General features: G+C 50.8%; 1 protein-coding gene across 2 annotated transcripts in view; it reads left to right on the forward strand.

Annotated features, from left to right (window-relative positions):
* The first annotated feature begins 1558 nt into the window (after window positions 1-1558).
* Window positions 1559-21188, forward strand: part of MBTPS1 (membrane bound transcription factor peptidase, site 1) — a 54282-nt gene continuing 34652 nt past the window's right edge. For both annotated transcript variants that reach the window (XM_047793078.1, XM_047793079.1), the window contains exons 1-6: window positions 1559-1707; window positions 14276-14760; window positions 15530-15787; window positions 18300-18509; window positions 20388-20498; window positions 20935-21044. In XM_047793078.1, the coding sequence (XP_047649034.1) occupies window positions 14598-14760; window positions 15530-15787; window positions 18300-18509; window positions 20388-20498; window positions 20935-21044 (852 nt within the window). In that variant the 5' untranslated portion in view covers window positions 1559-1707; window positions 14276-14597. The remainder of the gene's footprint in view (window positions 1708-14275; window positions 14761-15529; window positions 15788-18299; window positions 18510-20387; window positions 20499-20934; window positions 21045-21188) is intronic.

Consider the following 21188-nt stretch of genomic DNA (forward strand, 5'->3'; position numbering starts at 1 on the left):
GCCCAAGAAATAGCAACAACAACAACAACAAAAAGACAAAAGACAAAAAAAAAAAGACATTCCTGTGGAGTTTTGAATGCTTTTTTATACATGTGAAGTGTGAGCTTAGGAAGTTACTAGAACCCAGTGGAAAACCAGTAGACCAGGATCCTGGGGCTCTCAGCCTTTCTTGGTAGATTTCCAGGCCACCTCTCTGCCCTGCTCCAGCCCCCTGCAGTTTCCAGAGGTCTCAGCAGTTGGCAGCATTCAGTTCTTTCCTGCTTTGGACGTCACTATCACTGGATAAGGATGTTTGCAATTCACTAGGCTTCCTCTGCTCCTAACAGTTGGGCTGTGTGTTTAATGGCCCAGTGACTTCAAGGGCTTATAAAATAACCCTCACCAAGACCAACTGACCCCAGATGAGAACACGGTTATGTTTAAGATCTAGGACTTTATTTGGTGGCAGCAGGAAGTAACTTTGAGTATTTACAAATGCAAGAGAGTTCTCTGCAGCTTGGGCACATTGATGCAGTCTCAGAAGGGGGAGAACTTACCCTGATGTGGGTTGGTCTTGTATAAGCACCGCCATTTATTACGTGTGTGTATCCAGCTCTGTATGCATATGTGTCCTTTAACCCTCATCCTATGAGATAAGCATTCCTATGTCTTTAATGAGTGAGGAAGGTGAGGTACAAAGAGCCAAGTTACAGCTTGCCTCGTCGGTGATTCTGTTATTTATCCCCGATATGAAATCAGTTTGGTTCAGTATGGTTAAAGGGAGATGCGGTGCTGTGGTTTCTTGTCACAGAAGGGTCATGCAGCATCATCACGGTGCAGGGAGAAGTTCAGACAAGCAACAGTTTTATCTCACTATAGAGCACATCCATTGCCATCAGCGTTACATGATAAAGCATTGCAACGTCATCAGCATTACAGGACAGGTTTTCAGTCCCCCACTTGCGCCCCCTGTGGACCCCCTCGACTTTAGAAAACCGTGATCACTAGTATCTCCATCACCCAAACATTCCGGGGGAGGCACACGTCTCTGAGCGTGTAACACACTGATCCTTGCTTCTTCAAGGCCCGCTTGGCGTCGATGGTCCAGGAGCGGGAGGGGTTAGGAGTGGAGCGGACGGGACTTGGGCCAGCGGGTCTCGCCGGTCAGAATGGGAGTCGGGGGAGGACTCGAATCCTCAAGCCCGGAGCAAGCACTTCACCTGCCAGCGTCCCTGCTGCTGCGCGGGTAAAACGGGTAGAGGTTTGCAGAGGGCGCACCTCGCGACCCCGGCTCTCCATCCGGACACCTAAAGGCCCCGTGTACGAGCTTGCTGGCCGTTCCGCCAGGACTGTCCTTCGTAGGCCCGGCGCAGCCGCTGTCGCGGCCCATGCAGGTCCCCTGAGCACTTATCCTAAAGGCCAGCGCATACCACACGGAACGCTTCCGACTAGGGCCCTCCCGCCCCCGCTCCCGCTGCGGGCCGCAAATGTCGCGAGATCTTCGCCCGTCCTCCCGGCCCGAGCCCCGCGGCCCTCCGCGTCCTGAGCGCGCACGCAGGGCACGCACAGCCGGCAGAGCCCGCGCTCCGGGCCGTCCGTCTCCCCGCCCCGATCGCGCAGTCTCGCGAGCGTTGGGAGTAAACAGCCCCGAATGGAGACTCGAGGCGTGTTCACCGCGGAGGCGCCGTTATCTCGGGCCCGACGGACCCGAGCCTGAGGCGGCCGCAGGTACGTCAGGCGGCTCGCTCTCCGGAGCCGCCGCTCCTCCCGACCCACGGGGCCGCCGGCGCGCTCCGGCGTGCACGCCGCGCTGGAGGCCCGAGGGCCGGGGTCTACGCAGGCGGGGGCGGCGGGCGGCGGCGGGGCCTCCTGCGGCCCTGGAGCCTCCGGGCGCGGACAGGGAGGCGGTACGGGGCGGTGCGGGGCGGAGTGAGGCCGGGCGGCAGAACGCGCCGGGGCACCGCGTGCGAGCCCGCAGGAGCCGCGCGGTCCCCGCCGCTGGTCCCGGCCGGTGTCCCCGCCTGGCCCCTCCGTGTTCGCCCTGGTGGCTTGCTCCGTCTCACCATTTTCTTCATCTGAAATGAGCTTTGCCAGAGTGAAACCGTGTGCCTGGCTCTGGCCCTCAGCCCCCGAACAGACGGCAGTTCTCGGTCTGTCCCCAGAGGGGAGCTGCTGGCAGGTCGTAAGTGGCCTGGGTTCTCCGCCCGGTCTCCGTCTGTACACCCTACCCTGCTCCACTGATTTTCACAAACGCGAGGCAAGAAGCTCCAGAACAAGTGGGGCCGGTGGGACTCTGGTTTACGCTCAGGACCAGCACGCCGTTCGCACCTGTAGAGTCTTCACATCCTGCCTTGCCCGGTCCTGAGTGTGCTGCCCGAGACGGTTATCCAGTCTACATATTGCCATTAAGGTCTTTGCCCCTTGACGTTTTTTGCTGAGAGCCCCCCGCGACTTTTGGCCTAGTCACCTATTGAATTTAATTTGCAAATTACACTAAATATTTACAGTTACTTTAGACTCTGAAGGACACTTCCAAGTGAGAGAGAGTGGTTTAACATCTCCGAGTTGAACTCTGACGTTTCCTATGGCCCTTTAGTCTTAAACGGTGCTGGCGAGGAGCGCTCACACTTCAGGGTCCGAGGTTGCCTAGGTGCACAAGGGAGGGGTGTGGAGAACAGTGGTTCTTCCCACCTTTTTAATCTGCGACACTCATTTTATATATATACTTTTTAATGTGAGAGCTTTGTTAAGGTCACATTTACAGAGCATGAAGTTCACCTGTTTTAAATGTGTTTAATCAGTATTTGGCTTTTGTTGTTCTAGTAAATTTGCAGAGTGGTGCAATCATGACAGCCCAGTTTTAGAACCCTTCAGTCATCCTCCATCCCTGGTGCCCATTTGCCATCACTACCTATTTCTAATCCCAGCTCTAAGCAACCACCGCTCTACCTTCCGTTTCCTTATTTGTCTTTTCTGAATGTTTCGTATATTCAGGCAGAATCATGTGTGGCTGTTGTGTCTGGCTTCTTTTATTTCATATACTTTTTTTTCTTTCTTTTTTTTTTTTTGCCTTTTTGCCATTTTCTTGGGCCGCTCCCTTGGCATATGGATGTTCCCAGGCTAGGGGTCGAATTGGAGCTGTAGCCGCCGGCCTACGCCACAGCCACAGCAACACCGGATCTGAGCTGCGTCTGCGACCGTGTAGGTCACAGCTCATGGCAACGCCGGATCCTTAACCCACTGAGCAAGGCCAGGGATCGAACCTGCAACCTCATGGTTCCTAGTCGGATTCGTTAACCAGAGCCACGACGGGAACTCCTCATATACCGTTTTCAAAGTTCGTGTATTAATACTTCATCCCTTTTTTTAAAATTGAAGTATACTTAATTTACATTGTGTTTCAGGTATACAGCGAAGTGATTCAGGTATACACGTGCATATGTGGGTTTTTTTCAGATTCTTTTCCATTACAGTTTATTCCAAGATACCGAATGTAGCTCCTTGTGCTATACAGTAGGACCTTGGTTATCTCTTTTATATGTAGTAGTGTGTATTTGTTAACCCCAAACTCCTAATTTATACCTTTTTCCAATACTTTTTTCCTTTTTATGGCCCGGTAACCTGGTGTAGGGATGTAATACATTTTGATTATCCATCATGCACCGTACTTTCTGGAAATAAAATTTTGTGTTCCCAGGCCCGATGCTGTTGACCTCTTTGTTGGAAGTGGCGGTGGCGTCGGCAGCCAGCCGGGACTTGTGACTGTAAGGTGTATCCATTGCACTCCCTGGGTATCCCTTATCATCGAGAGTTGCTTGTGTTTATGAAAAGAGAAGTTCTAGTTTAGTACTTGGAGAGCCTTGGGCACATCCAGCGGGCTCCAGCAGGTTCTCTTGGAGGAGTCAAGAGCTTTTTAGCACATCCTTTCCGCCTGCATGTTCTTTGATCTCATTTTCTATCAGTCTGATGGGAGATAGTTTTTGTCTCGCCCGCTGCCGCTGTCCTTTCTGTGGCAGTCACAGTAAGTGCCACAGGTAATTAGATGCTGTGGGCCTGGGCAAACTGCACGTGGCTCCTAGTGTAGTGCTGTAAGTGGGATTGGGGTGGGCATTTGCATCTGCCTCTTTACCCCAGGAGAGAGTGAAGATACGGGGTATATTTAATGGGGAAAACTTGGTAACTCCAGCCCTTGGTGTCTTGGAGTATTAAGAACAGGGGCCTAAACCTTGGTCTCCGTGTTTGGCGTGAGGCAGGTTAGAGGGGGTCGTGAAAGAGACGGAAGCGGACTTCCTCCTCCCCGTGGCCTAATCAGGTTTGACATGCTGCAGACATCTGTTAACTAGGTTTATTCACCTTAACAGTGCCTGTGTGCTTAGCAAAATGAGTGTAAAGTGAGGGAAGAACCAGCCTCATACGTGGCTGGCCAGTCAGTACTGGATGGCCGAAGGGTAAAGAGAACGAGCCTGGAGCAGCATCTGTGAAAAGCAGAGGCAGGAGAAAACAGTGTAAAGTTTCTTGACCCTTGGTGCTGAATTTCTGGTGTTTTTTTTCCCCTGCAAAACCTACTACTTGGAGTTCCCGCTGGGGCACAATGAGATTGGTGGCATCTCCATAGCGCTAGGATGCAGTTTGGATCCAGCCTGGCACAGTGGCTAAAGGGTCTGGTGTTGCCGCAGCTGCGGCGTACGTCAAAACTGTGGCTCAGATCTGATCCCTGGCCACAGGAACTCCATATGCCGCAGGGGTGGCCAAGACAAAAGAAAAACAAAAAAAATGTGCTAATGGACAGAATGTGCCAGAATGAAGGGTTCAGTCAGGCTTAAGATACACCTTTATTTTAAGACAGTGTGGTCTGGCAGCTCTTGAATGTTAGCCTATTAAACAATGGTAATACAGCCAAGTATGCAGTTAGTTACGAAAGTGGTACTTCTGCAGCCAAATTTTAATTGAATTGAATGGTGTCCTTTCGTGGCCTCAACACAATTTGTTATTTTCTGGATCTGTTTCAGTAAAGGGTTGTTAAGGCACATCTGTGTAATTAGATGACCATCAGGTGATGCAAGTCATTGCCTCTCGCCTGAATCATGTTCTTTAATTATTTGCAAAGGGCAGTTCCCGTTGTTGCGCAGTGGTTAACGAATCCAACTAAGTACCATGAGGTGGCGGGTTCCATCCCTGGCCTTGCTCAGTGGGTTAAGGATCCAGCGTTGCTGTGAGCTGTGGTGTAGGTTGCAGACGCGGCTCGGATCCCGCGTTGCTGTGGCTCTGGAGTAGCCCGGTGGCTACGGCTCTGGTTAGACCCCTTGCCTGGGAACCTCCGTATACCACGGGAGCGGCCCTAGAAAAGGCAAAAAGACAAAAAAAAAATTATTTGCCAAGAAATAATTTCAGATGCACTTTAGTTATATCCGGTGATACTCATTTAATGCAAAGGGGGAGTGTCTCAGAGCTGCAAGGAACGTTAGCTGTCATTGGACCGGTGGCTTTGCCCAAGGGGTCCACCTCCTCTGCTGTCTCCCGTTTATACAGGGGTCTTATTGAATCTTATTCCTGGCATTGTATTATCTGAGCTGTTAATTTTATATTTAGTATTTAATGTCAAATTTTTTGATTGCATCTGTATTAGAGGCATTACTATACTTATTTATGAAAAACCCATTTTGTAAATACTATCTTCAGGGTGTACTTTTCTATGGAAAGATAACCGGGTTTTCTACATAAAGAATTTATAGAAATTAAATCCAATAAACACTTAGCGGATCCAGTAACAGCCCTGACGAGGCCTTGTGAGTAAGTGATGCTACAGATGACAAGCCTGTTCAGAGTGAACTAGCTAAAAGCTTAGCCTTGAGGTAGCATGTAGACACAGAGCGATTTTTGAAAACAGTTCCTAGAAAATAGATCCCTTTTAAGCTCTGCTGTATATACCAATAAAAGTAAATTTGAACATAGTTTGACTCTTTGTGCCACCATTGTATCAGAAAATTTGTTTTTCTGTAAAACTTATTTTTAAAAAGTTTATTAAAGTAATTAATGTATTTTATCTAATTTAAAAGTGTAACATGCTCTTTGTAAAAGGGTAAATGAATAGAATTTTTAAAAACTATCCGTAATCACAACATTGAAAGGTAGAATCACTGATACCATTTTGGTGGACATTTCATGTTCTTTGTTCCCATGTGTATATGTAAATGTTTAAAAATCAGAACTTGACAACAACAACAACAACAACAACAACAAAAAATAAAATAAAAATCAGAACTTGGAATCACACTATATATGAACTGTTTTCCTTAAAATTTCATTAGAATTTTCATTCTGCCATATTCTTTGGGTAATATTTTAGTTTGCTGTTGCTGTAACAAATTTCTACAAATTAAGTGGCTTAAAACCGCATGCATTAGTTCTCTTGCATTCTGGAGGTCAGTAGTCTGAAATGAGTCTCCCTGGGCTAAAATCAATGTGTCAACTTCATTCCTTCTGAAAGTTCCAGGGGAGAATCTATTTGCTTCCTTTTCACAGCATCCAGAGGCACCTGCACCCTTTGGCTCTTGACCCTTTCTTGTATCACCTCAGCCTCATGCTTCCGTCATCACATCCCCTGCTACCCACTCGGACCTCCTGCCTCCCTCTTATAAAGACTCCTCTACTTACATTGGATCCATCGGGATAATCCAGGTTGCACTCCCCATCTTGGTAGCCTTAGTTTAGTTACCCCTGCAGATAGTAGCCAAATAGTAGCATTTACAGGTTTTGGGAATAAAAATGTGGACAACTTGGAGTTCCCGTCGTGGCTCAGTGGAAAGGAATCTGACTGGCATCCATGAGGATGCAGGTTCGATTCCTGGCCTTGCTCCCCAGGCTAAGGACCCGGCGTTGCTGTGAGCTGTGGTGTAGGTCACAGAAGTGACTCGGATCCCGTGTCGCTGTGGCTGTGGTGTCGGCCGGCGGCTATAGCTCTGATTCAGCCCCTGACCTGGGAACCTCCGTATGCCTCAGGTGGGGCTCTGAAATGACAGAAGCCAAGAAAAGAAGAATGTGGATATCTTTTGGGGCCATTATTCAGCCTTCCAGAGGAGCATGATTTGAAGTTGCTGTACTGCATATTCCGTAGTATGGGTGAACCGTAATTATTTAGTGAGCCTCCTGGTTGCATTTTATTTATTTATTTATTACCATTTGAAAAAAGGCTTTTGAAATCTAGTTGATTTACAAGGTCGTGATATTTTCTGCTGTGTAACAAAGTGATTGATTCATACATGTATACACATCCATTCTCTTTCAGATTCTTTTCCCACATAGATGATCACAGAATCTTGGGTCGAGGTCTCTGTGTAGTACAGCAGGTCCCTGCTGGCCAGTCATTCCATGGACCTCAGTGTGTGTAAGTCCTGCTGGCTTTAGAGAGTCTCTAATTCCCTGTTGAAATCCTTGGCGTTAACCCGTGTGCTACTACTTCTATGGAATGAATTTCTAGGGGAGAGTTTTAGGAAAGCCGGGTAGCCTGCCTGTTAGGAATGTGGCCTCTGGAGCCAGAGTCCCCAAGTTCCCAGCCCAGCTCTTCCACTGACTGGCTGTGTGGCTCCAGGCAAGGGGCTGAGCCACCCTGGGCCTCAGTCTTCTCACTGAAAATGGAAGTAGGAACAGGTCGTTGTGAGGACTGAGTTACTACGTGACATTACTTAGAATAACGCCTGCCACACAATAAATGCTCAGTAAGCGTTAGTTATTATTATTACTGAACTTATTAGACTACAAGTTTTTTATGTCTGCATATTTGCAAATTACCATTCAGGAAGGTAGTAAGTTTTTTATATTCACTAGCACCCTCTGAGACTACTCATTGAGTTGAATTTTTTTTTTTTTTTTGGTCATTTTAGGGCCGCACCCATGGCGTAAGGAAGTTCCCAGGCTAGGGCTCAAATCACAGCCACAGTTGCCGGCCTACGCCACAGCCACAGCAGCTCAGGATCCGAGCTGCGTCTGTGACCCACCCCCTAACTCATGTCAATGCCGGATCCTTAACCTACTGAGCGAGGCCAGGGATCGAACCCACGTCCTCATTGATACTAGTCCAGTTCATTAACCACTGAGCCACAACGGGAGCTCCTCATTGGGTTGAATTCTCAAACAGGATTTTATTTTATACTGCATGTCTCAATTTTTGATAAAATGTTATTTGATTTTTTATAAAGTAATTAGATACTGGGTGCATTTTAGCAGCCGTTGATTTTCTCAATTCCTTGGAGTGAGAAATAACGTGCATCTTTACTTTGCCGCTCTCAGTTCATCTGTTGGGATGTTTGGATGTCATCCTGTGTGACAGTTGATTGGTGTAAATCTGTTTGACAAGGTCTGGGAACTCACTACACACACTGCGGTCTGTGCAGACTGAGTCTCCTAGAAGAGGCTGAAAATTGCCCCCACTCCTCCAGTAGAATTTTCAGTTTCATATTCCTGCCCTCTGAGAGCAGTCAAAGCAACTGAGACTACATACAGGACCTTTTTTTTTTTTGCATATTTTGGAAACCATTTCAACCTGCCAGAAAGGGTCCAAGAAACAGTGCAAACCCATTTTTTTCTCTGCACCATTTGAAAGTAAGCTGCAGACCTGATGCCATTGTCCCCAGATGCTTGAGTGGGCATTTCCTGCCAGCAAGGACCTTCTTATGTAATCACAGCACAGCCCTCAGAGTCGGGAAGTTGTCTTCATGCCCCATTGCTACCTAATCACAGGCTGGCCTCATTCAGTCCTGCCAATTGGTTGTTCCAGTGACGTCCTTACAGCGAAGGGATCCAGTTCAGGATGCTGAGTTGCAGTTAGTGGTCCTGTCACTGGAGTCGCCTCCAATACGGAGCCAGATCTCAGCCGTTCCTTGGCTTTCATTACCTTGGTACTTAGGGAAATTCTAGGCCAGTCAGTGTGAAAAGTGTTCCCCAGTTTGGGTCCTGATGTTTCCTTGTGATCTGATTCAGGTGTGGGCCTGTGCCAGGCACCCCACAGGTGATGCTGGGCTCTTGCGGTGCATTTGCCTGGTGCTCCTGGACCCGTTGGTCCCATCGCTGGTTAACCTGATGCAGCTTCTCCATTATAGCCTTACCCTCTTCCCTTTTGTAAATCAGGATTTGGTTGGGAGGCATTCTGAGGCCGTGTGGATAACTTGAGTTTTTCTTGTGTATGTATGCCATTGTGGACCCTGTTTTTCCTGTTGTCTTCAGTGGGTTAGGATCTGGTAATTTGGTTATTTATTTTGGTGCTCGGATTGTCCCAGTTTTTCTCTGTGTTCCTTTGACACAACCTCATCCGTCTGAGTGCCTCCTTCCTTCCTTTCTGGCACAGGAAGGTGTTCCAGAGTCCCCTCTTCTTACCTGCTCCTCCAGGAACTCGCTCTGTCTTCAGGGAGCCAGGTGTCTCTTAATGGAGAAGAGTATTTAGAAAACCGGTTCTGGGCACCAGGAGCGCTCCCTTCTCTTGGGGCATCGCAAAGGCCCCCGTGTCCTTTCAATGGACAGAGCTAGGAAGTAACGTGTATGTGTGTGTGCGAGTGTGTTTCTCCACAGCTGACTATATATCGGACACCCCTGGTTCACACCAGTATTTCCACTTTCATTCTGGTCCTGCATGGTTTAGTCCAGTTTTTCCCCTTTCATGCTTGGGACTTCTTTCTCTGACAGTGAGAAAGCTGCCTCCCGTTATCCACAACAGGCCTGATCAGAGCAGTTTGCCTTTGTCTCTGCTGGCCCCTCACGCGGGCTCTGTCACCCCTCCCCGAGTGCCTCTCCCCCACCAACTCGGTCACCCCACGCGCCGCCGATTCTTCTCCCACCAAGGCTTGCTTCTTGTCCTCTGCCGAATTATTCAGAAGGGAAGAAGAAAGGGAAAAGTTAGAACACCTGTCATGAGGAGTGGTTTTCTTTACGTGTGTGTCTGTGTTATGTGCTCTTTGCTCATCTTACACCTGTTGTCGCTTACCTGTTGCCACTGGCCGGCGAGCCTGTCTGGGACCATGCTGTCCGCTCTGCGCTGAGTAGCGAGAGCCAGGGGCGTCTGTGCTGGTGCGGTGCAGGGCTGCCTTCAAAGCCCCGGGGAGGACTCAGGGGGACCTGTATCTTTAAAACAGGCCAGGGGCGGGTCCTGCGACCCCAGGGGCCCCCAGTGGCTGTGCCATCACTTAACCAGCCTCTGCCTCCCCGGTGGTTTTGATTTCCTCAATGCAAATTTATATTTTGAAACCATCTCTTTCTGGAATTGGGAAACCATAGAAATCTCAGTATCTGTTGCCATAGTTTTTATGAGCCAGAGGTCTTTAAACGCAGATTTTAGTTCATCTTTAAAGAACATAAGCAGGTCAGCCAGATCCAGACGAAAAAGGGAGGGTCTCCTCGTCCCTGTCCTTCACAGCCCCCTCGACCCTCCCCCTCACCGTGGGACGTTTCTGCCTGGGGGTGTCTCTTTGCAGCCCTGGGGTGTGGAGACCAGTACAGGCTGCCTGCACAAGTGTGGCCCGTTGGTAAGAGGGTCAGTGACCTTATAATGACTACACCAGTGCCCACCCTTCATTCTGGCCGCTTTTTCACTGAATTGAGCGTCGTGACCTGTTCCCTCCTGCCCTGAGCTATACCCTCCCAGCCCGTCTTGGTCAGCACTCAGGCCATGCTCATGTTAGCCACACCAGCCCCTCCTGCAGCCTTCTCCACCCCACTCAGGGGCAGACACCGGCCGCGCCTGGGCAGGAGGCCTTGGTGGGGGTCCTGGCCCTCCCACCCACAGGGTGACCGCCTGCATTGCCTCCCCGGCCTCACCCTGGGCCAGGCCACCGTCTTTACAGAGCCCCCCCGCCGCCGCAAGCTGGAGCCACCAGCCACTGAGGCTCCTCAGTGCTGGTCACACTCCCCCTGCCCACGCAGGAGGAGGGCTCAGGCCCCTCTGTGACCGCTGGCCTCCCCGGCCCACCTCCCCAGTCCCCTCTGGCCTCGCTGCTGACTTCCCCTCTCCTCCCTCCTCCAGCCTCTCTGCTCTTCCTTACACAGACCAGGCCTGTCCTCACCTCAGGATCTCCCCGCTGCCTGCACTGCTCCCCCCAGGCTTGGCCAGCATCGTGCCTCCTTCAGCTCCTCACTCAAAAGTCCGCTTCCAGGGAGTTCCCTGGCTGCTCGGCTGGTTAATGGTTAATGGCGTTGTCACTGCTGTGGCTTTAGTTTCTGATGTGGCGCAGGTTCGATCCATGGCCCGGGAATTTCCGCATGCTGCCAGTGCAGCCAGAAAGCCAAAACAATACACAAAACAAAGCCCCCTTCTGGAATCTTCTGCAGCTCTCCGTCTGAATTTCAGCCCTCCCCGGACTTGTCACATTCTCATTCTTGTTTCTCCTTTCAGGATGCAGTCTTTAGCTCTAGCTACAGGCCTTATGTTTTCTGTATTGTGTATTCCTGCCTCTCCAGGAAGGGTCTCCAGGAGGCGGAGGTTCCTCTTGAGTTTTGCTTGCAGCTCTGCTGGGACCCCCAAGCAGTGCCTGGCTCTGGAGACCAGGGAAACGTGTCAGAGAGGGGGCAGTTGCTGGGCTGCCCGGGGCCCAGCCTTAGCTCTGCACGGCTCACTCCCCCTGCGAGAGAGCACCTGCACTTTCACCTGTCCACGCTCAGGCTGCTCAGGTCCGCGCCTGCCTGAGGGCCGGCCCCGCTCTGTCAGCCCCTGCAGCCATGTCTGTCCCGATGACTGGCTGGTCCAGCGCTGGATGCCCGCTGCTCCCTCCTCATTTCCACACTTCCAGCCCTGTCAGGCGCGACCCCATCAGAGCCAGCTGCTGTCACCTCCTCTGGCCGCCCAGTGTCCTGGCATTGTGGCCGTGCCTCCCTTTGCCATTGTCCTTGCCTGGGCTTGACTTGGCTGTTTGGGTTGGGGTCGGCGGCCTGTTTGTGGGGTCACACCCGGAGGGCTGCGGCCCTCATCTGCTACCAACCCGTGTGCTTCCTTTGCAAGCCCCGCACCGCCTGACACTTGGTCGGCCCTTCGTAAACCTGTAGGAGCTAATGAATCAGTCAAACTAGAACACCTGATAATACAGTGTCCTATTTTCCAAACACCTAAAAAACTGTCTTTTTTTTAATTTAGAAGAGAACTGATTGCCTGAGACACTTAAAAAACCTCTACCCTTTTTTCCATCTCTCTGCAGGTGAGGCTCCTGCCTCCATTGCAAGAGAGCATCAGCCACCTCTCCCCAGGCTCATTTTAGGTTCCTCGTCTTTACCTGTGTGTGGATTATTTGGGAACAGGTTTAATTAAAGCTGATCTAACCCAATTTATTAGGGCTAAGATTTGCTCACGAGCATGGCTCACGGATATTTGTGTTACGTGTAGCTCAGGTGTGTCACATAGATTCCCTAGCATGCCGCAGCAGAGGTTTTACTGTTGTTTATTATTTTTTAATTTGCGAAGAGACCCGTTTAAATCTTTTAACTGTGATTTCATTTCCTAGAACATGAGCGCTTTTATCGTGGTGATTAGCTTTCTCTTCTTCGACCTGTAATACTACAGTTAAGTCAGGTCTGTGGTTCATGTAATGGCATTCTGTGATAGCTCGTGGCTGCAAATGTCAAGTGGGACCAAAAGTTCGGGGTCACTGCACACGGCTCGCTGTGACATAGGTTGCAGTGGTTGTTAGTGTCCCTGTTGCTTTTCTTCTGACTTTCTATTCTGGGCTTTGTTTTTAATTTCTTTCTTTATATGATTGGCATTCTCATTGTTCATCATGTTGCTATGGAAATAACATCCAGTATTTCTATCTGGAGAACACTGTTATACCCGCCTTGGTCTCCAGTTCCAGAGGTTGGCCCTGAAGGGTCACTTGTTATTTTAATAATAAATGTCTAATTATTAAACGTCAGAGATTGCTCACACATTCTAACCCCTTGCCTTTCTTTATCAGGGTTTTCCTCTGTATAGACACATACACGAATAGTTCCAGAAACCACAGATTCCTCGTTGCTCTCGGGTTGCAGTTTCTGGCGGAAGGATGTGTTTAACTTTCTGGCATATGTGTCTTGAAAGGGGGGCTAACGGCGTATCCTGAATGTTTTCTTTTTAGAAACAAGCAGCAGTGGAAGGCCTGTCTCATTGCTGTGTCTTCCCACTCGCTGGCTCATTGATGTTTTTGGTGTGATCTGTGCAGGCTCAGCCAGCGCCTGCCTGGTTTTTTTTTTTGCCACTCTGTTCTTCATTGTGAAGAATTATCATTTGTCCTACCATCCAGGTATTTGGAAAGGTGTCCATGCTTATGTGCAAAACTCAAATAACAGTTGTCTTTGGCAGCAGCTTTACCTTAAAAGACTGTCCTCTCATGTCATCTCCAGTAAAGAGATAATCTGATTTTATAACATATTCGGCAAGTTAAAAAAATCTTTTTTTTTCTTTTTTTTTTTGGTCTTTTTAGGGCCGCACCTACAGCATGTGGAGTTTCCCAGACTAGGGGTCAAAGCGGAGCTATAGCTACTGGCCTATGCCACAGCCATAGCAGTGCCAGAGCCTTAGCCCTGAGCAAGGCCAGGATCGAACCTGCATCCTCATGGATACTAGTCAGGCATGTTTCCGCTGAGCCACGATGGGAACTCCTAAAAAATCTTTTAAGTTGAGGCTTTAGGTAAAATAAATTCGACAGTGAAAACCTAAGTTCTTTTCATAGAATTGGCAGAAAATATTTCACAGTCTGAAAAGGTGTGGTTTGAGTACCTTTAGAGCACAATGTTACAAAAGGTGGGAGGTATGTAACCTATATGAAAATTCGTTTGTTCTTGGGTATTAATTTCACAGTAGAAAGTAGTAATTTTTCAGCTTTTGCCTGAAAAATAGGTGAGATTTATGGGGAATTGAAGTGCTAATGGGGGAAATACCCCAGAAGTGAGGGGTTGCAAATAATGGGAAAACACAGGATCTGGACTAGAGCCCCGGCAGAAGTCCTAAGCAGAGCGTCGTGGTTCCTCCTCTTTGGCTGCTGTGGTGCTCAGGGCCCATGTGCTTATTAGCACTCCTGGGGTTATTTGTTATCCGTGTTTTTCTCCATTGTCCTCATTTATTTTGTCCTATTTTCTTTTTGAAGCTGCCTTAAAACTTTTTCCCCCGAAAAAAGTGAGGGTGACCAAGTAGAAGGAGGTGGTACCATGTTTGGTGGCGGTGTCCTAGGGTTCTCTTGTCCTGTAGCGGGTGTGTGGGTTTTGAGCCTCCGGCCCAGCCCTCGGGTGTCCCGGGTCCCTGGCTCTGCCGGCGCGCCTGATGCCTCGGTGCGCTTGCTTTGTCTTGTAGCCTGGCCCACAGCCTGACCGCTCACCCCGCTGGATCCCGGTTCCCCTGCGCACATGGAGCGGAAGACTCAGGTGTCTGGGCCAGAGTGAGCGGAGCCTGAGGCCCAAGATGGAGAAGAAACGAAGAAAGAAATGAAAGCCTCTCTTCAGGCCAACCCACAAAAGGCCATGAAATTTAACTTTTATTTACGTTGGACAAGACTGTAAAATGGCTGATCAGCAATGTTTCAGCTTTTAGCTGAAACAAAAATTAACTTATAATCGAGGAAGAAAAAAGTGTGATTTGAATTTATGTGATTTTATGATCATATTCACTTACGACCATGAAGCTTGTCAACATCTGGCTGCTTCTGCTGGTGGTCTTGCTCTGTGGGAAGAAACATCTGGGTGACAGGCTGGAAAGGAAGTCTTTCGAGAAGGCTCCGTGTGCTGGCTGTTCCCACCTGACCTTGAAGGTGGAGTTCTCCTCAACAGTGGTGGAATACGGTAACGCATTTTTTTCGTGTACGGTGGCGGAATACGGTAACGATGTTTTTTAATGTTAGAGACCTCCCCCTCCCCGTGTATTTTTTCCAGACTTTCTGTAAATGTTAGTTTTTGCCAAAAACACTCCCTTCTCTTCTACAGTGAATTTCACATGGGCCGAGTGCGTAGTGTTGATGTCACCTCTGCTGAAGTTTGCTTTCCCGGTGTAATTAGCTTATGTGAAGCGAGGAAACTGACATTCTGAACGAGTTCCCTAAAATTGGATTCCAGGAAACAGACGCCATTGGAACTGGGGAAGGGGGGTCTGGCAGAGCTGAAAACCTATGTGCCGGTTGTGAATAACTGAGCCGTTTGTCGTATGAAATTGCCCCTCAATTTTATTAATTGTTTTCAGTAAAATAAAACTGAGCCTTCACTTCTCCTAATTTCTTCTTCCTGTTTGAAAAACTTATGTGTGGTTTTTTGCCATCCAGTCAAACTTCTCTGTTTGCTTTTGGAAAACTAGCAGAGGGATCTGATTTTGAGGGACGTGTCCTGTGACCAGGCGGGTTCACCCAGATCACTGTAACCGCCACATCTGGACACTGCTCTCCAGGGCCTCTAGACTAGTCTGTTTGTTTACTCGTCTTTCTAATCTAGTATTTATGATATATAAGTTTGTATTTACATATAAATTCCCTTTTACCAGGGAAATTTTAGGTTTGGTGTAGTCTGTGTCATCGTGCAGGTACCTAAATTCTTTTTTTTGTTTCTTGGTCATTGATTTCAGAGTATATTGTGGCTTTCAATGGATACTTTACAGCCAAAGCTAGAAATTCATTTATTTCAAGCGCCCTGAAGAGCAGTGAAATCGACAACTGGAGAATTATGCCCCGAAACAATCCATCCAGCGACTACCCTAGTGATTTCGAGGTGATTCAGATCAAAGAAAAGCAGAGAGCCGGGCTGCTGACGCTTGAAGATCATCCCAACATCAAGCGGGTGACACCCCAGCGGAAGGTCTTTCGTTCCCTCAAGTTCACGGAGCGTGAGTACTGTGACCGCGGGCCAGCCCGCATCGTTTCTGCTGCTTGCGGGGAGCGGGGGGGCGTGCGTCTCCGCGCGCGATGCGAGCCAGCCCTGCCCGCCCCCTCCGGTGATGTGGAGAATTTTCAAACTGGCCAGTTGTGAAAAGCAGTGCAGTGAGCACCCCGTCCCTTCCTCTAGCTTCAGGAGAGGACAGCGATCTTTGGTGGGCAGTGTTGTCCCCCAGGCTCCTCTCGAAGCCTTCAGGCTCTGAGGCCATGAGGCCCCTTCGCACGCTGAAACCAAGACAGCATCTTCGGAGCTCCTTCTTATTTGCATTTGACTTCTCAGTACGTGTTTTTCTTTTTTAAGGCTTCTTGAGGAACGCCTTTTCCTTGGGGTTCATTTTGCCTTTCTGAGAGCTCCCTGGCTGCCCCGTGTCAGGCCTTGGCTGGGCTCGTTTGAAGTGGCCGCTGGGCCAGGGTGCGTGAGGATGGCATTTGACGAGCCCCTTTCAGTTCCAGGCCCATTCTTCCCTACGTCCTTCAGCTCGGCCCTGTCAGGATAAGGTTATCCTCAGATAAGGAATTGCATATTATTACATAGTATTTCCAAGGCACATGTGTCACCAGCAGAAGGGGCTCTTTTTCTGTGTCATAAACTGGTGTAACAGATCATTAATCCTGTTATCATTTAGTGTCTTTCATTAGAGGGAAAAAGAAAGAAAATCTTGGTTTTCTTCCTTTGTCATATACTGGGCCTGAGAGCCTCTTTGAGGTTTAAAAATAACGGGAAAAGCTGAACCGATTTGCATGGTGTGGCAGCCAGTTCCCGCGCCAGCTGTGGATTCAGGTGTCTGACTTTGCAGAGCTGTCTCTGCTAGTCCAGATGTTTTGTGGTGCTTTTTCTCTTTGCAAGGCAGTAACCTCAGAACAGCCCGAGAAGAAAAAACAAATCAAACCTCGTACAGTTAGCCAAATGTAGACATTCCCCCCCCCCCGTTTTTTTGGCTGTACCCCTGGCATGCAGAAACTCCTGGGCTAGGGATTGAACCCGAGCCACAGCAGTGACCTGAGCCACAGCCGTAACCAGTAACAATGCTGGATCCTTAACCCACTGAGCCACCAGGGAAGGCCTTTATTTTTTCATCTTGGAGAGTTGCAGCGTGTGTTAGGATTCATGGAAGGGCAACTTGAGCACAGGAAGCGTGGGATCTCGTGGTTGAGGGCCCTTGCTGTGTAGTCTCCTCTGTGGTTGTCGGATGCTCTGCCTTCCAGCCCTAAAGGACATAGGATGTCCACCCACTGACATGTCCAGTCTCTTGTCGGGAGCCGTGACCACCTGTGCTCAGCAGCTTCTCTTTAAGCTTCGGCTCTTCTCCTGGTAGTAGCTGGTGGTAGTAGCTGCCTCGGAGCTCTCAGGACGGTGGGCGGGAATAGACTGTGTGCAGAGCGCCCAGCAGACACCCTCGGCTGTCGGGAGCAGAGGCTAAATGGTGGTCTTTTCCATGGCTGTGTGGGTAGAAGGGCTGCTTTCTTTGAGTGGAGACCTTCACACTCGGATCCCATCCCCGGGCTCCAGCGGCCCAAGGGCAGAGGCACCTGCGAGCCGCGAGCCAGCACTGGCCGTCTTGTGAGGGCTCCTCTCTGGGTGTCGCCCTTGGTGTCTCTCGTCTCCACTTCCCGCAGGGGTGTGCCTGCTCCCTGGTGTCCAGTCCCCTTGCCATTGTCATTGCTTCCCTCCCAGCCCTTCCCGGTCTTTCTAAACCACTCTTGGCGAGTGAAGCGGGAGCCGCTTCAGGACTGGGCGCGGTCCTGTCTGCTGAAGGGGCCGTGCAGCAGGCCCTCCGTTGTTGGAAGATTGGTCCGCGCGTAGTGCCTCCACCCTTGTCCCAGGCTCTTGGCTGGGGGACCACAGTCAGCATGGGGCTTCGGGACAGAATTGTTGCAGTCGTGTTGGCCAGATAAGTACTTAACGGGGTTGAGCCGCCTGTGTGTTTTCCCAGGTCCCGGGATGCTGATGGGCGTAGCCTGGTGAGACTGGACTGAAAACAGTAGTGATTTGCTTTAGGAACGGAACCTCAGGAGTTCCTCTCATGGTTCAGCAGTTTAAGGGCCCAGCATTGTCTCTGTGAGGATGCGGGTTTCATCCCTGGCCTCGCTCAGTGAGTGAAAGATCCAAGTGGCTGCAAGTTGGCGGTGTTGCCGTGAGCAGCAGTGTAGACTGTATACTCAGCTCGGCTCCCACTCGCCTGTGGCTGTGGCTGTGGCTGTGGCTGTGGTGGAGGCCAGCAGCTACAGTTCCGATTTGCCCTCTAGCCTGGGAGTTTTCATATGCTGCGAGTGTGGCCCTAAAAAGAAAAAAAACAGAGGAAGAAAGAACTGTTTGCGGGCAGTGTGACAGCTGAACGATGTCCTGTAAATGTCACTGCCCAGAGAAGCCCTTCTGCAGAGGGGAGAGAGCATCGCTGCTTCAGCGGGGCTGCAGAAGGGGTCGGGCCCTGTTTTCCCTCCATTGACCTGTCTCTTCCTCAGCTCCAGCTGACCCCGTCGCACCCTGTAACGAGACCCGCTGGAGCCAGAAGTGGCAGTCGTCTCGCCCCCTGCGCAGGGCCAGTCTCTCCCTGGGCTCGGGCTTCTGGCACGCCACCGGGAGACACTCGAGTCGCCGGCTGCTGAGGGCCATCCCACGCCAGGTGGCCCAGACGCTGCAGGCGGACGTGCTGTGGCAGATGGGGTACACAGGTACGTGCTGTCAACCCGGGGGTGGCGTGGGGCCGGGCCAGGCATCCTCCCTCTCCAGCGCTGGAACCCTGGGGCCTCACACCTCTGTCCTTCTGTTGAGCTGGATGCAGTCAGCTACCCTTCGTGGGTTCCTGCCTTGCTAGGCAGCTGTTTCTGGGCTTTTCTAATTGTTGAATCCTGTTCACTTGTAGTGTCTTGGTTCCTGTACCATTTCTGAGGTTGCAAGGGTCGATGGTGAGAGTGTCTTTCCTGTGACACACAGTAGGCAAACTGCACTGCCCCAGCCAGAGCGGGCGGGCAGCGCAGCAGAGGTCTGGGACTTCCCGGGAACGAGGGCACATCCAGGGACAGTTACCTTGATTTGAGCAGTTTCATGAAAATGAGTGTTTCCCTGCCACGTGATGCTCTGTAGGCACAGTGGCCAAGCGATGGACTGTCGAGGTTGTCAGCCTTTGTTTCAAAACAGGAAACGGTATTAGTGACCATATCCTGGGACATGAAGCTCACAACCAGGCAGATGATGGCAGGAAACTCCTGTCTGAACTCATGTGAAGGTTCGGACCCGAAAGGTCAGCCCGCGTCTGCGGCCCCCGCCCGTGCACCACGGTTCGTCTCGGTGCCTTTGCGTTTCTCCTTGGTTTGGAGACCCTTGACTTGGAGAACCGCAGACTCTATTGCTGCCAGCACATAGCAGCCAGGGGACCAGCGTTTACTCAATGATTGCCTTATCTTTTGGGGGTGAAAACCTCACAAAACAAAAATTCTCTAATCATCAGAAAAGTATTTTTATTGCCCCCAAACCAAGTGCTTTTCTAGTATTGCGTCTGCCTTTTTTGAAAGTAAACAATATACTTTGATGGTTATCGCAGTGTCATTGATTATTTAACATAATGTTGACACAGACACCAGACACAGCTCTCACACTGGAAAGACATTACTTCCATCTCTTGTGAGTTTTGTTTTGTTTTTTGTCTTTTTGCCTTTTCTAGGGCCGCTCCCGCGGCATATGGAGGTTCCCAGGCTAGGGGTCGAATCGGAGCTGTAGCCACCAGCCTACGCCAGAGCCACAGCAACGCGGGATCCGAGCCGCGTCTGCAACCTACACCACAGCTCACGGCAACGCCGGATCCTTAACCCACTGAGGAAGGGCAGGGACCGAACCCGCAACCTCATGGTTCCTAGTCGGATTCGTTAACCACTGCGCCACGACGGGAACTCCTTTGTGAGCTTTTAAAGAGTAAGAATATCTCGTATTTGTCTCCGTTTTCTAAAATTTCTTGACCTGACCTCCTCAGTCGTGGTTCCCTAGGTGCAGGTGGCTTTTGGCCAGTAACTGAGTAGACGCGTCATCATAGAACAGTGCATAAAACAGTGGTTTTCCCTGCGTGCGGCTGACACACCCTCTGCAGCCTGTCCCCAGTGGGCAGCACTGTGTGAGCAAGTCTCTGCCCATGGCAGGAGTGGGAAGGCCCCTCCTGCGCTGAGTGCCCTTTGGAGCCCTGTGCCCCCTGCAGGGCCTCGAAGGAGAAGAGGGGATACAGACCTGGGGACAGTACCAGAGGGGTCATCAGCTGCGGAGAACGCGGGAGAGGGACACTCCTGAGCGTTGGCGACAGTGCAGGCTGTCTAGAGGGGTTTTCTGTGCGTCCTCCAGTCTTACTTGGGCGCAGGTGGCACCTGCCCCGCGGTCCCCTCTCCTCAGGGTCAGCTCAGCCAGGGCCCCGGACGTCTGCTCGAATGTGTGCGCTCCGGGCGGGCTCTGGCGCTGGGTCACCTCTCGTCCTCCGCGGGCCCCAGGCGGGGGTGGGTTTTGTAGACAGAAATCCGAAATGAAAATTTCTGCCGACGTGATTGTAACTTTCCTTCTTTTGGAACAAGGTGCGAATGTCAGGGTCGCTGTTTTCGACACCGGGCTGAGTGAGAAGCATCCGCACTTCAAAAACGTGAAGGAAAGAACCAACTGGACCAACGAGCGGACGCTGGACGACGGTGGGTGGCCCGTGCCCGGCCCCGAGGGGCTCTTCTCTGGTCGTGGGGGCCGTGCGTCCCTCGGTCCTCCGTTTGCCAGCTGAGAGGGCCTTGTCCCGTGTGTCGCCGGTTAAACGGTCTGTGCATAGCACTTACTCACACAGCCCCAGGTAGTTTGGTGCCTCTCGGCGGAGGCTTTCCCCGGTGTCTCCGAGGAGGTCGGGAGGTGAGCCAGAGGAGAGAGGGACGCCTGGGGGAGGCGCCTCCTGCCCGTGGGAGGGCGGGAGCTCCGGGACCCAGAAGTGGGGCCTCGGGGCGTGGGCTCCGAGTGAAGGCAGTAGAGGGGCAGCGGGGAGTCTGTGCCTCCGACTTGGAGAGTCCGGCCGCTGGCGTCACTGCTTTGGGGTGCTGCGTTGCTCTCAGCTGCTTCATGACTTTTTCTCGTTTTGGGCAACAGGGCTGGGCCACGGCACGTTTGTGGCAGGTGTGATAGCCAGCATGAGGGAGTGCCAGGGGTTTGCTCCAGATGCTGAACTTCATATTTTCAGGGTCTTTACCAACAACCAGGTAGGTGTTTTGAGGACTCCTGAAACTTAAGGAATTGATATCAAAGTATGAGTGTAAAAACTCTCGAAAACGTGCTTGTTGAAAAACAGCGATGTCAGCAATGCCAGGTTGCTGCTGGCATCCCTGTGTGCTGTGCCGCCTCCC

The sequence above is a fragment of the Phacochoerus africanus genome, chromosome 8, assembly GCF_016906955.1.
Source record: "Phacochoerus africanus isolate WHEZ1 chromosome 8, ROS_Pafr_v1, whole genome shotgun sequence".
NCBI classification, from domain to species: domain Eukaryota; kingdom Metazoa; phylum Chordata; class Mammalia; order Artiodactyla; family Suidae; genus Phacochoerus; species Phacochoerus africanus.